Consider the following 23,387-nt stretch of genomic DNA (forward strand, 5'->3'; position numbering starts at 1 on the left):
AACTAAAGCAGACGACACTTCAGTCAACCCGCCACAATAACTCTCAAAGCAAACAATTCAAACCAAAAATCAATATGCTATAATGTCATAAAACGATAGTAGCACTTAGTTAACCTGAGTTTTCGATAGTTCAGTGATTTTTCATCAATTTAAAACCAATTTATACAAACAGTCTTCGTGTTTGGGTTGTTTCAACGATACATTTTTGCCATTATAGAAAAATAAACAATAACAACTAGAAGACATTAAAAAACAAATTGGGTTATGTATAATTTAAAGCAACAAGTGCCAAAGTCGTGAACACAAATAAATTGACAATGGTAATAGGCACGTTTCCTTCTTTTAGTCGACAAAATAAAAAACGACAATCTGCAATAAACAATGTCCATTCTGTGAAGTGTCATGCCGTGTTTTTTAAGGTTCACAGCTAATGGCCATTAGGTGCCGTAACGAGGGAACCATCGTCCTCCTTTTCGTCGTCTGAATCGATGATTGGATTTACAGCCAATGTCGTGATCCCATTGCCGCTTTCCAAAGCAACACTGTCGTTGGAGTTGCTTTTCTGCTGACGGAGAGACGAACGAGTTGGTTTCATTTGAATTCCAGACGAACCGATGGACGCCGTTTTCCCATCCGAGTAATTGTCCGGCTGCACTTCCGGTGTCTTCAACGTACCATCGGCGTTGTATTTCTTGGAAAAGATTTTCTCAATGTCTTCCAGGGTTTTGCCTTTGGTCTCCGGCAGGAGGAAGTAGACAAAGACGATGCCCAGCATGGTGCAGCACATGAAGAACCAAAAGGCGCCGTATTTCTCCATCGAAATTTGCATGACGGGGAAACTGCGAACGACAATGAAGGTGCAGCACAAGTTGAACGAAGAGCTGAGCGGACCGAGGATGGAGCGATAACGGGACGGAAACAATTCGCCCATCAGAATGAAAGGAACGTTGGAATATCCGCCGGAATAAGCGATGAAAAAGACAACGAGGGACAACAACGGCAACCATCCGAGTTTCTCAGTGGCCAGAGCGGGTCCCCATTGTGCTTGCATGTAGAAGAAAGCCCCCATGGATGCCAATGAACATGACACGATTGCGGCGGATCCTAGTAAAAGAATCCGGCGTCCATATCGATCCACCTAATTAAAGCAATCGGATAAAAGTCGTAAGAAACAAACAAAATCGAATGCTAAATTTGCTTACAAAAAATCCAGATGCTGCCGTGGCGATAAGCTGGACGAATCCGATGATAATGGTGGCGTAGCGACCATCGATTGAGGATCCAGCCGATTTGAAAATGCTCACCGTGTAGAATACCATGGCGTTAATGCCGGTGAACTGCTGGAAGAACATGATACCCAAAGAAATACTGAGCGGTTTCAAAACTGATCCTTTCAACAGTTCCTTCGGCTGAATTTTATGCTTTTTATCCTTATTCTTAGCTTGGTTTTCCTGTATCCTCAGAAATTCGGCATCGATATTCGTTCGTCTTGAATAAGAAACACGAAAATACAATATAGAAACAATCCAAACTATGACTAAACAGCAAGTTTTTACTTTCCACGCAGACGCTGTAGAGCGCACCGAGCTTCATCCTCCCGCTTATGAGAAATAAGCCAAATTGGTGTTTCCGGAACGAAGATCATTCCAGTTAGCAACATCAGGGGAAAGATGGTTAATATGAGAGACAGGATCCACCAGTCGACAAAGGCACCAATAATGTAGGACACCAGGATGCCCATGGCCAAAGCGCTGGCCGTCAGAGAGCTGAGAGTGCCACGAATACGAGGAGAAGAGCATTCGCTAATCTGGAAGGAGCAAAAATAACGTAAAGGATTGGTAAATGATTCATTCTCTTTGTACAAATGCCTTACGTAAATCTGTGATGATGGAGTGAGTGCTCCATTGACTAAGCCGGTCATCAACCGGCCGACGTAGAGCATTGCTTTGTGACGTCCGAAAAATGCCAATCCCATCAGCAAGAAGCCGATAAAGAACGGAGGGCACAATCCAATGAGAGTTTTCCTCCTACCGAAATGTTGGAGAGGGTAACTAATCAGCAAGGCTCCAACTAGGGCGCACAACGGGGGCATGGAGGCTGTAACAATTCCAATGTTAATTTATGCCCATGTGCTAACTAGTTAGAAAGTTGATTATTATTCAATCTTACCAATCCATGCAATGTCTGACGCCTCGATGTCAAAATTCTTGGTCGCATTGAGAGACGGAATCCCAGGTGAACCTATACAAGAGAGTAAGGAGATTAATTAATTGATACTGGCATGCATAATGGCATGCTTGATGAATGGAAATGGGCAACCTACTCCATCCGCGTACAACTCCCGTACAGAAGAATCCCCAAGACCCGACCACTGCAGCAAGTAACTATGCACACGACACTCACATTACAACTAGCTAAATGGCAACACAATAACTCGGGTAATTCCTAATTATTAAATGACTTGAAACAAATGAAGCGAGCAATAAGTAACTTAAGCGTACTGTCAACTCCAATGACACCAGATCGACCGCAACTGACTTTATAGAGCTGAATAATCAAATAATTATTCAAAATGCATGTCTTATCCAGTGCCACAGGATATGTACGAGATAATAAGGAAAGAGAAAAAAATAAACCTTTCCGGAGTTCATCGGCTCTGGTTCGACATTCATAAAATTTAGTTTTTAATTTGCACGGTTGAACCAAATAAGAAAACAATTATTTAGGACACCCAGTGGGACTTACTTGAGGTAAAACCTTGTGCGGATTTTTCATAACGTTTTTCAACATTGTCAAGACGTCAAGTGGGAATTAACTAACCGTTTTCTGAGAAAAAGTTTCGATCGTTGCACAGCGTTACTGATGCTTGTCGAGATGACAATCTCATTCGCCGTAAAACACTGGCTTTAGCAAGTAGCTACCTTTATATAAAGATCCAGATGGGCAAAATACAGGTGTTACGGACAAAGGTGCTCCTACGTCAGAGGTACTCCCATTAGAACTAATTCTAATAGATGCTAACTCATGGTACACGCACTTAAAAGGTTAAAACCCTCTACTGGAACGCTAGCCAATTCCCACTCGTTCAAACCGCCCATCGAGCGATTCTGTTTTGTTTTCTAAAACTTGTTTTCATTAATAATATTTCTATTATTGTTGATCACGTCCGCGTTTGAGTACGTGCTAATCACACTAAAGATCTCGCAGGACAATTTTTCCCACAATCTACAAACGTCCGAAATTCGACTGTGTAATAAAATAATATTTTTGTTTTTCCAGTCGGTAGAGAACTGATTGATTCCAGAAAATGCTTTCTAACAATCAATCTTAACAAGCTAATCACGATACATTTGATTAATTGTGTCAAGTACCACGCCCATTACCTGTAACTGAGTTATTCACGGTTATTCACTAATTCTACAACAAAAACCTTACCGAGAAGGATAGAAATAAGAATTCGCCCATCAGAATTAAAGGGACGTTGGCGTATCAGCCGGAATAAGCAATGAAGACGACGACGGCCAGAAACAGGAACATAACCAACCGAAAGCTGAGCTCTATTACATAAACAACTGGGACAACAATACGCCCCCCTATTCTTTAGGATTTCGTCTCGTCCGCTGGATTTATCCCATAAATTTATATTCTGCTAGCACCGCGAATATTAAGTCAAGGGGAAATGTCAAGCAGGAAGACGAGCGTCACTAAAATGAGATATACTCCCACAAAAACAAAACCCAGGCAATCAAAGCAAATAAAAGAATTAAGCAATAATGTCGAAATGAAATGCGGATAATTAAAGGACTTTTCACGTAAAAGGGCCCCATCTAACTTTTTCAGTAATTTCGTTAACATTCAAAAAGTTTAGTCAACAGGTAAGATGTACAAATTATACATCCATTTTATTATTGACCTGTCCTATAAAACTAGAAGCAAGTAGGCCAATAGCGCTAAGCAACATGATAGAGCGTCTGAAAAAAACAATTTGCTATGGAGCTCACGAGTGAAAACTAAAAAGCAAATAGTGAAGAGCCAACTGTGACGCACACAGACACCAGAATGGTTTACACCGTTCTTGATTTCGCCACGGTCGGGCCGCATTATATGCTGCATTTCATATGGATCCTATTTATTATGGAGCACAGGCATTAGTTGTTCCTAGTACTTGACATTCAAGTCCACCGACCATAATGAATAAATATCGACTCTGAATTTTTTAAAAAATTTCCGCGGCATTTGTAATTGGCCACTAGCGGCGAACATGGTCATTATAATTTTACTCACATACTCTATGAGAAACTCTGAACTAAAATAGTTAAACATCTCCACCAAAGATCTCAGCTGGTCTGAGTATACACGACTTTTATATAAGATAAAACTACTGTTACATAAGTCAAATTAAACGAAAAATGTGTGAAAAATTCAAGAGAAAACGAAAATATTCACAAAATCAATCAAATCGAACGTAATTAATCATATTTCGAATGATTTTGTACGGTTTCTTGACTTGCCGTTACCAAGTTACCATGCATTGTGCATATAAAGCCCGAGATGCGCGTTACAAATCAAATTAGATGCCCCATCTAATCACAAACATTCTTCTCAGCGAAAAATCTTGCCATCGTTCTTCCAGCGTGAAATGAGTGACAACGAAAACTACTGCGAGTGCGACAATGCGGCCATAAGACACCAGGCATCGCCACCTCGTGATTCACGTTGGAAATACGAAGGGATTCAAACTGCAGCTCGTGTTATCCCGGAGCGGACGCAAGGTTCGAGAGCTAAAACTGTTCGTCATCATCCGGAAGCTGAGGATCCTACCTGTTGGTGGGAACGAAGACCAGCTATCTGGACTCCTCCGCCGATTCCGCCGGAAGTGGAAAATTGCGAGCGTCCGTGCGACTGTTGTCCATGCCCAACTGGATTAAGCGGAAAGCTAACGATTGAAATAAATCCAGAAGAGCCTATGATTTCGCCAGTATCGTTGGACGACACGTTGGTCATCAAACGGCCTACCAATTACAAACCATGGTGGGAGAACCATAAACAACCAAACTCCAGCAATGCAAATTGGGATAAATCGATGCCGAAATCTACAGCTCGAAAACCTCAAAGGCAATAATTAAAGATATGGCACGGAAAGGAACCCATCAGGATTCAAAACACTTAATAAATGATTTCAATTTCGATGAAAATTCAATACAATATTACTCTTTCAAAACACATTTTTGTTTCTTTTAATTCAAATATTAGGAGTTAATTTTAAAAAAAAAACCTTCAATATGTTTACTAATTTTGACGGACGCTATCAAATCAAGCCATGGCTATTGAGAATATTCGAAAAGGTGATGATGGTACTGAATTATTTATTTACTCAATGTAGAACAAGGTAACTTTCGCTTGTTTCCAACGAGGGCGGGATTCTCTAGGTTAACACGTTCGAACAAACTGGTCATAAATTAAAATGGATATTTAGCAAATTAAACGATTTCCCCCAGAGACTTCCTGAGGTAAACTTGCGATCCAACAAACACTAATTATCACAGGGTATTCTCTAGGTAATGACACACTATTTAAACATAAGAAGGGAGGAGGCCATGACACATTATTCTTGATGATAGCACCTGACTATTTACTAAATGACTGAAATTTCTTTCTTTTCTGTAAGCGTTTCTGAGGTTTCGCAGTAGTAAGAAGAAGTTATCAAAATGGAATGGACATCAACCTGGTCAAAGTGGATGATGAGTCTGGATGTTTGTTGATTCCTCTGCATCTTTAGAACGTTGATGATGAAGATGATGGATGAAAGGATGAAGATGTTGAAGACTCTTGTGCAGGGGCCGGAGCGATCCTTACGAGTTTGGCCGAACGCATGAACTCTCTCTTCCATTTAGAGCAACGCCTGGCAAACCAATTTCTGACCTAATAAACATGAATGCAAATTTAGTCATTTCCACAAATTAGAGATAGAAATGGTGCCACTTACTTGAGTGGCACTTGCACCGAGCAGATTAGCAGTTTCGATGATCTCGGCGGATGATGGAAATTTTTTAATTTCAAAAACACGTTCCATGATACCGATCTGGTAATGATTGAAACGAAACCTTTTCCTGGGTTGTGCTTTTGGGATGGGCTTCTCCTTCGGTACCTCGGGATGTTGCAGTTGTTGCACTTGTTGCGGGGATTCTATCAGTGAACGTATCACTACATTAGTCTGCCATATTCGAGCCACCACGACTTTTGGTGGTTGCAACGTGTTCGGTTGGACCACGAGAGGACCACGAACATATTCCAATTCATGTCGACTTTTTTTCATGCTCAAATCGAGAGGCTCGTCACTAATCGACTCACCAACATTCACAAGATTATAATGAGCCATTTCGAAACAAATCTTTTAGTCAATTTCAGTTAATATTGCAATCACCACAAGCTATAACCACGCGAAACAGAACGTTCTATCAAGAAAGACTAAGACTGAATGACCTCGTGTTGCAAGCAACGTGACGAATTTTCCCACAGTTGAAGAAAGGGGGTGAGGGAAAATTTCAACAGCCAATAGGATGCCATCAAGGGAATAGGAAGAAGGGGGGAGGGCTTACAGCGAAAAACAAGATGGAGGACATGTCTGGAATCGTCCAGATTGCGAGAAACCTTTTTGATAGGTATTTTGATGATGCAATTTAAGTGAAAAACAATACAAAATATTTTCTGGATTTGGATAACGTTTTGCGAGGGAGATTTTAGATTTATTTTCTTTTCTTGCAAGCTGGTGGAGTAGCCAAATCTATCTCATGGATATTACGCAAGAAAATGGGGTGAGCTTTATTCCATGCGTTGGTCGCCTTCACTTCACGAGAGAAACGACGAAGAAAATCCAAGGCATTCTTCTTCAAATAATCTGCAGAATGGCTTTTGGCTACCATGAGAAATTCCACACAGTTTTCTGCTGATAACGAATTCACCAAGTGTTTTTCGCAAGCGTTTTTGAGGTTTTTGAGAAGGTATTTTTCGCCAGCAGCCAAAAGTCTTAGCCCCAAAGCATCCATTTTGGTTAATGGCACATGGCCGGTGTAAATGAAACGAAGCACTTCCTGGAACACTTCGGGATCAATGTCTTGGATATTGACCTGATGCGACGCCTCCAATCCTTCATGTTGAAACATTTCCGAAAAGACTGAACTTCTAGCAGATAAGATGTTCTTGTGGGCCTTGAATTGTTGGCCACGAATACCGAAAACAACATCGCTATGCTTTTCATTTCCGAATAGTCCACTCAAATCGTTGATCAGTTCGTCATTATTAGGAAGTACAGGCAATTCACGTGAAAATTCTCCTGTTGTGGTTTTTCGATTAATCCAAGTTAAGATTTGACAGTGCATGGTAAAATGAGCTTCATCAGTCAGATAACCGTCATAGTCTTTCATGTGCATGCCCGTTTCAATATATAAGTTACCACTGTTGGGAAACGAATGAAGTCCTTTACTCCAGATAACTCGATCACCTTTTGTGTTTATAATAAACAAATTATATTCGAATGTAACTGGATGAGCAACGTTTTGAAGATTAGATTCCTCATTCTTCAACACGAGTTTGAAATGTCGATGGGACAAGAAATGCAGATTCCACTGTAGATAGGGGGTTTCTTTTGCTGCAAAACTATCTGATACAATTTCTTCATATTTCACTCGTTTAAAATGTTGAATCGTCCACTCGAAATAAAGTTTAACAGCCTCACACGTGGAATTGCACCAATGACTTAAAATCGGGTTGTCAGTGTCGGTTCTTGGTACCGTGATAGTTTTTGGCACATCTTTTGCCTTAATACAGTTCAGTGCATTCATTTTACAGGAACAAATGAACAAGATTAAATTTGTTAAAAAACGCACACACGAAAGAATGATACCTCCCTTTGAGAATGCAAAATCAAGTGAGACTCACTGTTGCAGTTGCAGCGGCGCAGCGAAAATCTAAATTGAATTTTCATGCTTTTTTTCTGGAAGTAATATTTCCTCTAGTTTGTTTATTTCCTTTTACTATTTTAATTAATAACATGAAAATATAATGATATAAATCGCTTGTTTTTTACTTCATATTTGTATTCAGCAATTTGGCAACACCCACATTATTCAATTTTAAATAAGTGATAAATTAAGGCAAATAATTATACTTAAACCCACCCGGTTTAGAGAATAAGAATAAATAATAAACAACTGGGAAGAATGATGAACTACGAATAATATAAGAACAATGTTTTATTTGATAAGGATAATGATGTTACTAATTCTAGCGTAAGTACAAATTAAGAGATCGAACAATCGTGATCATGTGTATTACCCAATTTCAAATTTGAACTGCGGCTCAGCCGCTTACAAGCTGTGTTAACACACAAACGACAAACATCGTCGTAAAAAAATTATTTCATCCAATTAAAATGTATAACAGTATCATTCAAATTTGTCTTTATAAAACTTGCATTAAAACCTTTCTCTTAAACATACTATACAGTTAGTGATGAGTTGACGGATCAAATCAAAAGACGACCGTCTTTTGGACCCAATCGGAGAATTCGGACACTTTCGTGTAAACACCGGGAGTGTCGTATTGACCGCAACCGATGCCCCAGCTAACGAGGCCTGCCAGGAACCAGCTACCACGATTCTCGCACACCAACGGGCCTCCACCATCGCCCTTAAAAATACAATAAATGTTATTGAGGGTATTTCACTAAAGTTAAACTAAATAACAGCTATTTTATACCTTGCAGGCATCTTTTCCCTCTTCACCTCCGGCGCAGAGGAATCCGGAATGTAAATTGAATTCGTAGCCTAGCCTTGTACGACGCAATTTGTTTTCACACTCGGAATTGCCAACTACAGTTAGGTCTACTTCCTGAAATGTTAAAAAATATTTGTATTAAATATCTACGACCATTAACTAGTAATTATTTCCTTATTTCACCTTGAGAATATTCTGATATTTTCCTCCAGTTTCAAATGCGTCTTTTCCCCATCCGGAAACCCAACACCGAGATCCAGCAAAATCTTGATATCTCTGGGGCACACAAATCGGAGCAATGTGCGGACTAAAAAAGAAAATTTAAATTAGATACCGAAACATGAAATTGCGCCATCTTAACTTAAGTATACTTGTAACCAAAGTCGACAGCCCCTTCAAACTTGATGACGGCAATGTCATTGTAGAGATTGCCCGGATAGTATTCCGGATGGATAATAACAGAGATAACGTCTCTTTCGATATGCGGATAGAATTCCGACTCTCGGTTGACATCCCACTCGCCCAAACGAATTCTTAAATCACGAGGAGCATTCCTGTTTGTGGAAAATACCAAATAATCAAATGACTGTAATTTAATCAAAATTTTAAATAATGCAAATACCCTTTTATGCAGTGAGCTACAGTGAGGATGTGAGAAGGTCCGACTAGAGCTCCTCCACAAACGTAGACGTTATCGTATTGATCTTTCTTCAAAACAGCAACTTGCCTGAAATTAACAAGGAAAAATTCGTTAAAATCGTATCTAAAAACAATCAAATCAATTCAAATAATTACCATGGATATTCGCCAAATTCGGCTTCTCCGTCAGAGTGGGGTAAACTTTTAATGCGGCCGTTGATGCCTTGTGGATTTCGTTTACCGCAAGTTCCGGCTGGCGCTCCGCCAGAGTATCGATTAGATGACGGCGAAGATCGACAACATACTTGCGAGTAGCTACAAGTTTGCTGTCCGCCAACTTGGCGACCTTCTGTATCCTGAAATTTTTGTACAAATCAATAACCTGTTTGTTAAAATCCAAGTCATTTGCTGTTTCGCCAAAAGGTAAAATGTGAACATGAGTTGATATAGTTGGTCATGTTGTCAAATAGTCGTTCCTTCCGTGTCTTAACTTTGTCGCAGCAGTTTTCTGTAAGTGAAAACCGTTGTCTGATTAGTATAGAATGGAACATGAGAGAAAGAAGAGGGAACTTTGTCTACCATCACCACAGCAGTCTCACGTAATGTGTCTCACGACAGACGGGACAAAAAGGAGGATGCCACCTTACCACATCGAATTCTGATGGTTTGCTTCCTTCAGTGTCAAATTGCTTCTGAGGTGATCGCTTCCTCTTTGCCGATTCGAATTTGACAGCGGAAGATGTGGTAGACGATGCCGTAGGAGAGGAGGAGGATTCAGCGTGACCAGAACGGGATTCAATAAAACGTACTGCACTAGTTCGAGTTCTGGGCTGCTGTTCGTTAGTTCTGGCTCCTCGATTTGGAGCGGCCTGAACAGTGATTGAATCGAACCCAGTTGTCTGTAATTGCGCAGGTGAATTAGTTTCTGCCACTGCCGAGTGAACTTGCCCTACACCCTGAGTTTGCCCTGTGACTTCTGGTGGAGAAGGTGATCCTTCCTTTGCTCCATAGTAAGCAGCTTGCTCGTAGCTAGCGGAGTAACTCGGTACAGGACCGCTATATCCGTGAGTGGGAGTCCCATACGCTGGAGGCTGATAAGCCCCTGGATGATAGACGGAAGCCTTTGGGGGATAAAAAGGCACCGGTGGAGGAGCGTAATGTTGGCGATGATAGTGGTGATGGACCAGGATCGGTTGCTCATACGGTACAGGGACTGCATAAGGAGCTGCCACCGGTACAGGGACTTCAACTCGGACAGGGACTTCTACACGAACTGGAACATGGACAGGAACTTCCACCCTGACTGGAACATGAACTGGAACTTGGACAGGAACGTGTTGGACGACAGGCACTCTAACAGGAACGGGCTGTGGTACAGCGTAAGGTTGAGGGACAGGTACAGGTTGAGGCACAGCGTAAGGTACTCCGTAAGGTTGCGGCACGGCGACAGGTGTAGCCACTGGAAACGGAACGCCGTAGCCTTTGCCAAAAGCTTTTTTAAAACCTTTGCCAAAACCGTAATGATGGGTTCTGGCGGAAACTTCGTCCTCGAACGCTAAACCAACTCTTTGAATTCCTTGTCCGTTCAACGGTGCCTCCTCTCCGTACGGCCCCCCTCGGGCTGACCTCTGCGGTCTGTTGAAGTTCCTCGATTTACCGGTAATTACGACAGGATCTTCAGAATTCTCCTGTTTTCGATATTGAAATGGTTATACAATTAATTGCTGGCCTTCTTGTTCAATGACAGTCCGAAATTGTGTCCAAATGGTTGTCCAGATTGAAATGTCAGAAATCCTGTCTACCCATCACCAAATTTTCCAATTCCTCCGGCTCAAAATCATGACAGATCCTACCTTGGAATAAGTTGGCAAATGGGTGTGGAATACTTAAAAATTTGTCCCCTCAAACCACCAATAGCATGCATTAGTGACCCAACAAGATATCAGTATAAATAACGATAAATAAGAAAGTGAGAGGAAAACGCTAGCTTACGTGCTTTCACGAAGATCATAGAACTTCTCATGTCAAACGCTAATCAAATTAAAAATGTTCAGATTCAAGTAAATCTACTTACGACTGGAGGGCCAACTGGCTTAGATATTTCGCCGGCTTCATTTAAAGGATCAATGTCGCCTCTGACAATGGCCTGTCTGCGATGAGGATTCTGGCGGCGAGGACGAATCGAATCTTCCGTTGAACTTGAAGCGACTTGCGGTTGTACTTCCGGCACTTTGCCAACGACAATTTCTTCGTCGTAATCAGAGATAATGCCAGTCAAATTCAACTTGGATCGAGGATCTATTTGATAGTCGCGAGCTTCACGTCCGATAATGTCATAAGAGGGACACTGCCCAATCGGCACGCAGACACATTGTTCTCGCTGGACGTAAGAGTTGACTCCGTTGGTGTATGACGTGGATGGAGGAGGATTGTATGGCCGGGCCGGAGCTGGATTGTTGTATTCTTGTCGCGGTGGAGAAGGAGGATTGTAAGCCGGAGGAGAAGGCTGGTAAACTTGTGGAGGAGGAGTCTGAGCAGGTTGGTAAACTGGAGGTGCAGGTTGATAGACTTGGGGCGGGGGATTATACGAAGGAGCCTGGGCAGGTTGGTAAACTTGGGGCGGGGGATTATATGAAGGAGCCTGGGCAGGTTGGTAAACTTGGGGCGGAGGATTGTACGAAGGAGGAGATTTGTAGACTACTGGCGGAGGAGCAGCGCTGTAGGGAGCGGTTAAGATCTGAGGAGGTGAAACAACTTGATGATGTTGGTGGACATGCTGGACTGGAGCTGGCGGAAGTCTTGCGGGTATAGGAAGTGACGTAATACCACCTAAACTACCAAATCCTCCATAACCAGTACCTAGACTATTACCGCCATATGGGCCGAGTGGGAGAAGTGAAGGACCTCCAAATCTGCTGGCCGGTTGGCCTTTCGATTTGCCTTTTGAGATTTTGCCATGTTGAACTGATCGGAACTTACCGACGCCCACTCCAAGTGGAACTGCCGGCACAGGGTCTCCAACCGGAACAATCGCCACTGGCTGGACGTAGGAAACGACAGAAGGATCGATACCGACGCCATAGGACTTGGCTTCCAATTTGAAACACTACAAAATTAATTTTTATTAATTTTTAAAAAATCAAGTGAAAGTATTGAGATGTGTACCTCTTTGGCCAATCCAAGTCTGCAGAGCTTCTCCTTGAGGTGAGTGCGAGCTTCGTTATCTTTGGCCTCTTGAAGAGATTTTTCACTAGACACATCTTCGTAAACGACTTCGTAAGTTTCTTTTACTGACGCCGTTCCAGCATCAACGGGAATGTAACTGTCTACTTCTGGCAACACTTCGTGACTAGTGGCTGGTGCCGCAGGTGAGTATTTCCCTGCATCATCTGAAAACAAAACAAAACAAATTAAATTTCAATTGATGTTTAAAATTTTAAGAACTGAAGGTGTACTTTACCGCTGACTGCAACATGATAAGAATCATTAGATTCGACTATTTCCGCAGTAGTTAACCCGGCATATCTGAAACTACTTTCTTGTGTGCTGGCGGCGGTTGTGGTAGAAGCTTCCGTTGTGGAGACCAGCGGAGTCGAAGAGGACCATTTCCATACGTCTTCTGCCCGAACGGCCACTTGTAAGAGGAGACACAAGCAGAGAATTTTGAATTTCATTTGAGCCTTGATTTCCTTGAAGGAAAATGTGAATCAATTATACAATTAACAGTATACGACAATTCAAATAAGGTCAGTGAGTCAAGTGCAAGAGTTTTTCTGATAACAGAGTGGAGTCAAACAAGCCCAGAAGACGACTGAAGCCGTGTCTTGGTCGTTTGAACGATGTCTAAAGAATTTGTTGGTCACTAAAAAGAGGCGGAGTGTCGGTAAGAGAGAGAGACTGTGGGGCTGAAGACCTCTCCGTTTTGGGAATAGAGAAAGCTCCGGCTAAGAATCGATTGCGATGCTGCAGAGAAACTGCTTTCTTTGTGCCCGTGCCACTTTCACATTGAAATGACCTATTCTAGTTATTTTGTTTTCCTCTGAACTTCCATCCACGGTGTAATAATGTTAAGTCTTCATTCATTTTGACTCTGAATTAATGTGATCGCCCTGTAATATCGACAACAACGAGATCGCCGAGTTTTCTCCGCTTTCTTTTTCGAATCATTCGACGCAAAAGAATCGGATAAGGAATGTGTAAAAACCGGTCGCTTCCAAAGTTGATCTTAAATGCCGTTCCCTTTCCATTAGATACCGGAGGATTTTTTCTTTGCTTCCGCACATCAGGCGGAGGTCTTGTTGATGATTCATCACCAACAACACCCAGCGTGAACTAAAATGGAAGTGCTAACCTAAAGGCGATGAAAATTCCCATTTTTTATTGGCGTGTTTCCACTAGTCTTACCTACAACAAGGAAACGTTGAAATCTGTAAAGTTCCGCAATTAGAAATGACTTTCATTTGAAAGAAAATTTTAGCCTTTAAGGGGCTTTTGGACTGATTCTTAACAAATGCACCGATGACGACACGACACTTTCTTTCTTGAAACTTTGCCAAAATGGAGAAGAAACTGAAAGAGAAAATTATAAAGCAGAACTGAAACGACCGATGTGTCAACATTAGAATGAGGCCAAATAAAAAAACCATGAGTCAAGTTGCATTTTTAAAAGCAAGAGTCTGGCTATTAATTTTCAATTTTGCGAGTTACCTAACTTCCTTTTCTTTTTAAATATTTGGTAGCTGTTTCATTGTAGCTGACACATTTCTTTTCTTGCCGTACTACATTACTGCATCACTAAAAAAACAGAACGCACTGGCCAAGTGGCCAGCAGGTTAATGAACCTTGCAATAGAATTTGAATAAAATTTTCGCTACTATTATTCCCTTTGTTAGTTTTTTTTTCTTAATAATCAAGTGTTTTCTTACCGGTGGTGATTTCAGTTGTCACCAGTCATATGTTTTCGTTTCTCCGTTTGCGGCAAACCCCTCATAGCGTATTGAGGCAGAGAAATTGGTTTTCAAGGTCTTGTTATCGCCGTCCTATAAAAATGAGTTTATTGATTAGTAAAGTACCGGTTCGCTACCAAATAGAACATCGCGTGTTTAAAATATCACAGCAGGTAGGCATCATGAAAAAGGTCTTAATCACTATTTACATCTTAGCATTTCCAATAGAGTCCTTTCAGTTTAAGCGAAAATATAAACCCATCAGACAGAGAGAAAAATTAACAAGAGGCTACAGTCTATTAAAGCCTTTTCAAAATGGGTTTCTCATTTTCAAATTGGAAACTCGCGAAAGTCGTTTTGCAAAGTCAAGCTCTTACCGTTACAAAAGGCGTTGAAACTTGTCGAGTGCTCGGCTCGATGCTCAGTCTTATTTCTTCTATAAAACGGTGTTGGTAATTGGCATCTTCCGGTATGCATCGTGAAGACAGGTAACACGTAGGTACGTTGATACCTCCTTCTTTGAGATTGGCCGTTTCACACAAGTTGTCGAAAGATTTGAGGGAGAAACTGCCTTATTAACTTCTTGACCAAATACACATGAAGGGGACTGCGTTCTTCTGGACGATTATCCAAGGAGTCAAGTTGTGGGCTGTTAATTTGATTTTCAGCTATTGAAAATGCATAGAAAGTGAGATCTTACGCAGGTTCTACAGAATTGTGTGGAGTTGATATCAGCAGGATCTCCATGAGCTGTACTTGAAGCTTGGCAGCATTGATCTGACTTTAAAGTAAAAGAGACACATTCATTCATCAAACAGTCAAGTTGAAAGTACGTGGGGCTGCAAACAGAAACATTTCGTGAAATCAGAGAAAAGTTTATCGAAAGGACTGACTTACTTCAGTTTCTGCTTTCAGAACTATTTCCTATCTAAGCTTGGATGACATTTTTGACCAATTCTGTCAAATGGATAAGATGAGTAAATGTTGAAAGTTCTGGAAACTGAAACCAGCTGAAACTGATCTTGGATTCTTGATCATTGTAGTCCACAAGCTTTTATACATGACTAAAAAAAACTTTACCCATTATTATTTTATTTATCTCGAAATTTGACAGCAGGTTTTACCATTTACATGCCATTTACCTTCTTTTCTTTGTAAACAACATGTGACATAGCGACCATGAAATACAGATGTAGGACCAACAGAGCTAGAAGCCTGAAAGAAACGCATCTAGCGGTAACGTTTCTAACTAGACAATAAATGAAATCTTGGCTCTAGGTCTTGGGCGAGAGCGGGATGGACGCGCTCAAAATGTTTTTGAGAAGAAATGATAAAACGATTGAATAACATTTAAAAATTCCACAATTTAACAAGACTAGGCGTAATTGTTGCATAGCTCTGTGTATTTAAAAACAGAAGCATTTAAACCATTTACCATTATTCCATCAGCGTAACAGCAGGGAAACCTCAAGTATAAATAAAGTCAATAAAGGACTACACGATTGCATGATGCAAGTAAATCGCATCAAGTCGATGGCGTATGTTTGTTATTAACTGTTATTACTTTAAAGGCTGGGGATAATCGGGTACTTAGTAAACGAAAGGATTGGGCACGGGAGCAGCAGTAGTTACGGGAGCAACAGTAGTTACAGGAGCAGCCGTAGTTACGGGAGCAGCAGTTGTTGTGGGGGCAGCTGTGGTAGTGGTAGGAGCAACCGTGGTGGTAGCAAGAGAATTCGTTGGGAAGTAAGGAGTGACGCTGTAGGTTGGCTGGCCAGTTGAGCTGATGCCGGTCTGTTCAACGTAGCTGGTGACGCCGGTGTTCAAGTTGGTAACCTATTTATATTTACATGATGTAATGTATTAGAAAACCTGATGGATCGCGATAACTAAAAATTTAGCTCAAAAGTCAATATTTTTTTATACTTGTGAAATAGGGTAGCCACTGGTGGATGTTCCAACTTGAGTCACGCAGGATTTGGTGCCGTCACTATTGGTCACCGTGGTGCCAGCACAGGCGTAGTTGGTGTTGACAGGGTACGTAGCGGGTTTGCAGTAGGTCGGTTGATTGGTGGGGCTCACTCCCGTCTGTTGCACGTAATTGGTGGCTCCGGTGTTCAAGTTGGTCACCTGTATTGATTAAATTATTATTCATTATGCGACTTATCTAGAAATGTGAATTGCATTTGCAGATGATGTAAAATCTCAATAGTTTACTTGGTTAATGGGGTAGCCGGTGTTGGATGTTCCAACTTGAGTCACGCAGGATCGAGTGCCATCGCTATTGGTCACCGTGGTACCAGCGCAGGTAGTGGCAGCAGTGGTGGTGCTGGCGGGATAGGTGGGAGTCACGCTGTAAGCCGGTTGGCCGGATGCGTTCACGCCGGTTTGTGTGACGTAGCTGGTGACACCAGTGTTCAAGTTGGTCACCTATTTCGTGTCGATCAAAAAGTTGAATTTGCAATTAAAAACTATAATGTGTGTAATTCTTTTAAAATTATGTACGGTGTTAATGGGGTAGCCGAGGCTGGATGTGCCGACTTGGGTAACGCAGGATCGAGTGCCGTCGCTGTTTGTCACCAGTGTGCCGGTGCAAGTGTTGACGTAGTTGGTCATCGGGTAAGTGTTAGAGGTGTTGAAGATGGGCTGGCCAGTAGGGCTGACTCCGGTCTGTGTGACGTAAGTGGTGACTCCAGTGTTTTGGTTGGTAACCTATATTTTCCATATTAAAAATAAATAGCATTAGATATCAAATATTGTTTGCTAACAATTTATTACTTTGTAGATGGGGTAGCCAGTGCTAGAGACACCGATTTGCGTGACACATGATCGTGTTCCATCAGCGTTGGTGACCAAAGTTCCAGCACATGCCAGTTGTCTGTCTTCGACATTCCACTATATTTTAAAAAGGGTTCCACAAAATTGTTATGTCATATTTTAAAATTCTTTTCTTATTTAGCTTATTTGATCAAATTATATTAGATCTAATTAAAATGGAATTTTACCTCTTCCGCAGCAACTGCAGCGACGCTGCAAGCGATCAGCAATAAAAGGCCGTAGCGGAACATTTTGTAGATGTCTATCTCGATTGGATACTACACAAGGATTGTGATAACTTAGCGGATTTCAGCCATCTTATATACCCATCATTTGTGAACACGTCATTCTAGTTTAAATTGATTATCTGTGGCCAGTCAGCACAACAGATTCCATGAGCAAAAAAGGGAAAATAAAATTTTCTTTGAAAATGAATTCGGCTGACGTCTGTGTAAAGTCCAAATCTAACCGCACATCTGGATGCGGTAATATTACTCACAGATTTCAAGCGTTGGTAACACGAATCTTATTGTACCGGTGTTTTGCAAGTTATCACTATGCAAATAAAGACCAGCAACGAGTTTCATGCCCCATTGTCCATTGGCCTTTTACCTGTTTTCGTGTGGTTGGTGCGGTATTTATTCCACAAATAAGCGCAAAACAAATATGTCAATGTCGCACATTATTTGGCAGCGATAGGTATAAACATGAATTCAAATTGAAGTTTCTATAGCGGTGAAAATTATCTTTTAAAAAAAGAAAAAAATTCCAGGAAAGCGACTTATTAGGTTTTATTATTCTAAATTTTAACATTGGTGACTCCGCATGGTTCCATAGAGGAGCAACAAAAATTTAACTAAGCATTAATCGCATTAATCAATTTGAATCTGCAAAAGGAATGTCGGTGCCATGGTCTCCTCACGCCATCCTCGCCCACTAGGAGCTCGACAGAATCATGGAATATGGCACCGTCCTCATCACAATCAAGGTGAAGACTCATCTACTGCAATCTGGCTAGGAATAGGTTACATGATTAGTAACTCCCGTGCCACTGTAGGCCCCAACAGCCCGAGGAGGTTTGTTGGGACAACCGCAGATATCTGTCGCAAGGTTTGAACTCTGGCCAACTGGTTAGCAATCTATCGCTATGACAACTCAACTATGCGACTTGATAATTTCGCTATTGTTTTTACTCTAATTTCTAGTCGATAATTTTTATTATGCTTTTCTTCGCTATCTTCCCTATTCTACAGCAGATTCCGCTTTCAGCCTCCTCTTTACCTGGCCCCAGTATGTTCTACCTTTCATAAGTCGACCACAGAGCTCGTGAAATCGATGAAAACGTGATTAAATAGTTTCTGTCTTTGTTAGTCTCAATCGACGACAAGCAACGATTTCCTCCAATTATCGGAGAGACAGCGGCAGTCAATAATTTTGAAACAACAAGGAATCTAATTATCGGAGATCGAAACAAGACAGATTTTCCTCTTCCATCATAAACTTGATGACTTCGCTAGACGCTCATTAATTTCTATACTACGATCTATTCGGGCTAATTGATTCGTCAAATCCCAACTATCGACGCGTCCGTCGTCGTCAAAATCTTGTTAACGCGATATTAACTGTTTCTATTGTGAAAGAGAACACGGCAACTTGAAGGGCGTTGGCCACTTATTCGTGAATCGCAGTTATCACTGCCCTCAGCAAATGGATTATTATATAGGCAAACGAGTCTGTTTGGGTGAGGCGTTGGTGTGGGTGGGCCTTACATGAAGCTATAATAAATAACATTTGACAAATTTGGAACAGATTTAACTCTTCTATTGAACCTCCCATATTCATTCTATTCGTATTCTTATTATTTTTTTACCTACTAAACCAAACGGAGCGTTTATCAAAGTTCGATTTTCTAAAGACTTAAAGAGACTCAACCAGAGTTCACACGACGACCACATTTTAATCATTTTATTTGTTCTGCTATTTTTCGTGCAGCCATTTACGTTTCCAAAAAAAGTTATCTTTCCGTTTTCTTTGTAATCTTGAACTTTTTTTTTTTCGAATTTCAACTAGAAGACAAACTCGAAACGAAAGCAGACGACACTAATCTTTTATACCTAATAAGATATCGATAGAAATGTATAAATAATCGACCCCCACCCCCCTAAATCCCAACCGCTCATTAAAGCGGTTCTCTCACCCGCGCTCGATGGATCGGAATTATTTTAGTATATCTAATAGTTCGTACCTAAAAGCGTGCGTCCTTTTCAATTTTAGACTCTACAGTAACGCACCATCTTTCATTATCAACAAGATAGCTGAAATGTCGCGTATACTAGTTCGGATGTTCAAACCTCTTAGATACTGTTCAATCCCCTTTTGCTAGTTTCATCGCATTATTATAAAATTAGCCTTCATTTCAAGAAATGCCGTACCCAATAAGTGGTCATTCGGGTACAGACAAACAAACTGTTAAAAGAACACAGCCTGACAGCCTGCGTAACTGGTCTTGGAAAGCTCTTAGTTGCCAGAAAGCTTCGGTGTGGAGCAGTAGCTAACTCGAATTGCCTTATCGTTTTTGTTTGAAATTGCAGCCTGCTACGACATTCAGAAGTATGCCTAATTTACTGATTCTATTCGGCCCGGTTCTTGTGCTTTACACGCTCATCAAATTGTCCAAGCGGCCTCCTCATTTCCCACCAGGTAAAATCGATTGTGCCGTCTACAAAATCTCAATGTTTTATTTCGGTTGAATTATGTAATGTTATATAATCATGCACGTAACGTCGTTTCACCCTCGGCGTCTAAAACCAGTTTTCCTTTTTTTAAAAAATCAGGCCCTAGAGGATTGCCGTTGCTGGGATATCTTTCGCCTGTGCTGTCCAAAAAGGAATCATTTTTCAAAGCCATGCAAAAATTAGCTAAGAAGTACGGACCGGTGACTGGCTTCTATTTGGGACCCAATCAGCCATTGATTTCGGTTGTCGGGACAGAGGCTGTCAGAGAAGCCCTGCAAAACAAGGATCTCGACGGCAGACTTTGCGGTGCTTTACAACTTCATTCTTTGACCTTTGGGGAGAGACTAGGTAGAACTAATAATTGAATCAAATATAATTATTCATTCTAAATCTTTCAGCGCCTTTTCAATTCTTCAAGGCATCACTTTTGTGGAAGGCGACGTTTGGAAGAAGCAGCGGAAATTCACGCATCGCCAATTGCGTGAACTTGGGTTCGGGAAAACCTCGATCGAGAACCAGATGATGAACGAGATCACCGAATTAATGTCGATTGTGGCTCAAACGGCTCAATCGCATCCGGATCACGTTGTCGATTTCGAATCCATTTTCTCAGTATCGGTGATTAACATTATTTGGGCAATTATTGGAGGGAAAAGTTATCCTCAAAACGACCGAACGATAGGCAATTTGTCGTACAACATCAGTCGATTTCTCGAAAGCGGAGGGGATCTTGTGACGGGTAATTTGCCAGTTCCAGCGTTCCTGCTTCGCCTATTCCCTTATCTACCAAAACTGATTGGAATGAAAACCTATTTGTTTATGCCCATACAAAAACTCATTCAGGTATAACTAGCGCTATAGACAGATAACTGACTTCAAATGAAAATTCACTATTCATTTAGGACACTATTGACGAACATTTATTGACGAGAATAAAGGAAGACGCCCCTCGTGATTTCATCGACGTCTACTTGGCCAAAATGGAGGAACAATTGAAAAAAGATTGTTCATCTACTTACAGCAGTAAAAAAATTCTTTCCCCCGATAATATCTCAACATGTGAAATCGATCAAAATTAATTTGGTGATGTATCGTATAGAGAAACAGCTGATAGCAATAATTCAGGACCTTGCCATAGCAGGCTTTCACACTTCTTCCAGTACTATTGGTAAGTTTAATTTTTTGGTTTGACAATAATTTGAGTTGCAATAACTAAAGTTTTGTTTTCTTTCTTTAGTATTTGCTATTCTCTCGATGATTAATTATCCGATAATCCAACAGAAGGTGCGTGATGAACTGGAAGAAATTTGTGGCGATTCTCTGCCGTCATTAGCACATCAACCAAGGCACGCATTTGAATAATTAAAAAAATTAAAAAACTTCGCGTACTTCTCACTTTATATGTCATCTAATCTAATATTAGACTGCCCTACACTGAAGCTGTTTTAATGGAAGTCATGAGAATGTCCCCCATCGCCCCACTGGCTGTTCCTCATCGTGCCATGAAAGATACACAACTTCAAGGTTTCACCATTCCCAAGGTCTAAAGCTTCCAACGCTAAAGCTGAATGCAAAATTTTATGATTCTAAAAATTTTAAAAAAATTAAAATTATTTGTTATGACTTTAGGGAAGCGTTCTTGCCATTAATCTCGATTCGGTTTTCAAAGACCCAATCGCATGGGGCGATCCGGAAATATTCCGGCCAGAGCGTCACTTGGATCAGGAAGGAAAAATATTTAGAAATGACGCCTTCATTCCTTTTGGTCTAGGTAAAATTTGGCCCATCAATAACTCCATAAATATAACGAAATAATTAATTTGTCTAATTATCACAGGCAAACGCGTCTGTTTGGGTGAGGCGTTGGCTAGAAACACGGTATTCCTATTCATTGCGTCGTTCGTGAAAACGTTCCAACTCAAATCTCTGCCAAACCAGCCACCGCCGACGCTGGAACCCGCCATCGGATTCGTTTCAAACCCCCAGCCATTCAAAGCCGTCGTCATTCCATGCGCTCATTAGTCGTTCACTATTCGTGCAACTTTCGTGAGTCAGTTGACACACACGAACCGACACGAACCAAAATTTAGAAGACTCGGAGAAGAAATAGCTCAGATAAGGAAGCAACATGTTTATAGCCTCCAGCACTGGGAGAAACCAACAGTACACATAGATAACCTTGGGAACTGGGAAACTTTCAGTTGCGAGAACGTTTCCATGAGAAACAGTCCGGAAACAGTCGAAGAAGTTTGATTCTTGTCCAAAAATTCAAATATGACTATCTTAGTGATTTTATTCTGTGCGGTTGTTGCGATTTACTTTTTCGTCAAATTGTCACAGCGGCCACCCCATTTCCCACCAGGTAAAAAAATCTGTAAAATCGATCACGTCTACAAAATCTCTTTGTGTTGCTATACATTGCAAACTAACGCTACTTGAATAGGTCCCAGAGGAGTGCCGTTGCTTGGCTATGCGCCATTGATGCCCAGAAAGTCACCACTTTTCAAAGCCATGCAAAAATTGGCTAAGACGTACGGACCGGTGACTGGGTTTTATTTGGGACCAACTCAGCCGATGATCTCCGTCGTCGGGACAGAAGCTGTCAAAGAAGCCTTACAAAATAACGATCTCAACGGCAGACCTTCCGGTGCAATATTGTTGAGTCGAACATTTGGCGAGAGATTAGGTAACTTGTGATGCGTCAAATGTAATTTCGTTTGCATGTTTCTAGCCTTAACGAGGGGGGGGGGGGAGTGAACTTGACCCTTACTGAGTGTAAACAAAAAAGGGCAAGCAGAGAAAACAGTCATAAATTTGTCTTACCTTTAAGCCTGGGAAAAACGGCCAGGCATCCCAGTGTAGCCTACAAGTGTTCCATCCGCAGTCAAGAGGCAGGATAGGAAATCCTCGTGAATACACCCACATTCACAAGGAATTTTTTTAAAAAAGGGGTAGACGACGTACTTGGCCGACATCGGTAGTTTCTCCATTGGAACAGGATACTGTTTATCTAAATAAAAGTAGCAAATGAGATATGTGAATTATTGACAGGAAAAATGTTTAAGTAAAAAAAATTCAAGAGGAAATATTGGGTACAGCTCAATCTTTAGTAAACATTAGAATTGAACTCTTCCTTGCTGCTTTCATGCAAGTCATGCATCGTTACAGTATCTAGCAAATCAAAGGAATGATATTAATGAAAATTTTTACCCCAGAGATGATGATACTGCATTGTTAGAGATGTCCATATACCAGCACTAACACAACTGGCATATCTTGTGATTCCGATGGATGGCTCTGCCCTCAAATCTGCACAAGGGAAAAAGTTATATGATGCAAAGAAATTGGCATGCATTGACAGGTGGGCTACTTACACGATGAAGCTACAGTCAGGAACTAACATTTGAAAAATTTGTAGCAGCAGCAATTTTTCTGTTTAAGATAACATAATCATTCTCTTTGTCTATTCTTTTCG

At 41.1% G+C, this 23,387-nt stretch overlaps 5 protein-coding genes across 8 annotated transcripts; 1 reads left to right on the forward strand and 4 right to left on the reverse strand.

The window, feature by feature from the left end:
* Positions 1–144: 144 nt before the first annotated feature.
* Positions 145–2,910, reverse strand: LOC124202152 (facilitated trehalose transporter Tret1-2 homolog). Its single transcript, XM_046598442.1, has 7 exons — positions 2,746–2,910; positions 2,324–2,384; positions 2,170–2,241; positions 1,874–2,097; positions 1,557–1,807; positions 1,203–1,488; positions 145–1,138 (listed from the first exon to the last, which is right to left on the reverse strand). Exons 1-7 carry the CDS (start codon positions 2,788–2,790, stop codon positions 428–430), a joined length of 1,650 nt encoding a protein of 549 aa, XP_046454398.1. The 5' UTR covers positions 2,791–2,910; the 3' UTR covers positions 145–427.
* Positions 2,911–5,349: 2,439 nt separating this feature from the next.
* On the reverse strand, positions 5,350–7,936 carry LOC124202153 (homeobox protein HMX3-like). Of its 2 annotated transcripts, none has more exons than XR_006877949.1 (2): positions 5,987–7,930; positions 5,350–5,922 (listed from the first exon to the last, which is right to left on the reverse strand). XR_006877949.1 is itself a non-coding variant. In XM_046598444.1 (2 exons), the coding sequence occupies exons 1-2, from the start codon at positions 6,377–6,379 to the stop codon at positions 5,776–5,778; spliced, it is 540 nt and encodes a 179-aa protein (XP_046454400.1). In that variant the 5' UTR covers positions 6,380–7,936; the 3' UTR covers positions 5,350–5,775. The 2 variants fall into 2 exon arrangements, 1 of the variants encoding a protein (XP_046454400.1); XM_046598444.1 differs by having other exon boundaries at positions 5,987–7,936.
* Positions 7,937–8,310: 374 nt separating this feature from the next.
* LOC124202154 lies at positions 8,311–13,291 on the reverse strand. 2 transcript variants are annotated; one of them, XM_046598445.1, is made up of 10 exons: positions 12,875–13,291; positions 12,580–12,803; positions 11,489–12,520; positions 10,062–11,102; positions 9,571–9,770; positions 9,398–9,502; positions 9,147–9,329; positions 8,959–9,082; positions 8,758–8,889; positions 8,311–8,688 (listed from the first exon to the last, which is right to left on the reverse strand). In XM_046598445.1, exons 1-10 carry the CDS (start codon positions 13,086–13,088, stop codon positions 8,530–8,532), a joined length of 3,414 nt encoding a protein of 1,137 aa, XP_046454401.1. In that variant the 5' UTR covers positions 13,089–13,291; the 3' UTR covers positions 8,311–8,529. The 2 variants fall into 2 exon arrangements, with proteins under 2 accessions (XP_046454401.1, XP_046454402.1); XM_046598446.1 differs by having other exon boundaries at positions 12,580–12,794; positions 12,875–13,253.
* Positions 13,292–15,745: 2,454 nt separating this feature from the next.
* Positions 15,746–17,516, reverse strand: LOC124202158 (threonine-rich protein-like). Of its 2 annotated transcripts, XM_046598450.1 has the most exons (6): positions 17,366–17,516; positions 17,139–17,255; positions 16,866–17,072; positions 16,578–16,790; positions 16,287–16,490; positions 15,746–16,196 (listed from the first exon to the last, which is right to left on the reverse strand). In XM_046598450.1, exons 1-6 carry the CDS (start codon positions 17,426–17,428, stop codon positions 15,951–15,953), a joined length of 1,050 nt encoding a protein of 349 aa, XP_046454406.1. In that variant the 5' UTR covers positions 17,429–17,516; the 3' UTR covers positions 15,746–15,950. The 2 variants fall into 2 exon arrangements, with proteins under 2 accessions (XP_046454406.1, XP_046454407.1); XM_046598451.1 differs by lacking the exon at positions 16,287–16,490.
* Positions 17,517–19,301: 1,785 nt separating this feature from the next.
* Positions 19,302–23,306, forward strand: LOC124202157 (methyl farnesoate epoxidase-like). Its single transcript, XM_046598449.1, has 10 exons — positions 19,302–19,877; positions 20,012–20,260; positions 20,331–20,755; positions 20,815–20,935; positions 21,012–21,080; positions 21,150–21,258; positions 21,336–21,453; positions 21,542–21,683; positions 21,750–22,274; positions 22,356–23,306. Exons 1-9 carry the CDS (start codon positions 19,790–19,792, stop codon positions 21,932–21,934), a joined length of 1,506 nt encoding a protein of 501 aa, XP_046454405.1. The 5' UTR covers positions 19,302–19,789; the 3' UTR covers positions 21,935–22,274; positions 22,356–23,306.
* Positions 23,307–23,387: the final 81 nt, after the last annotated feature.

Source organism: Daphnia pulex, chromosome 9, assembly GCF_021134715.1.
Source record: "Daphnia pulex isolate KAP4 chromosome 9, ASM2113471v1".
Classification (NCBI taxonomy): Eukaryota; Metazoa; Arthropoda; class Branchiopoda; order Diplostraca; family Daphniidae; genus Daphnia; species Daphnia pulex.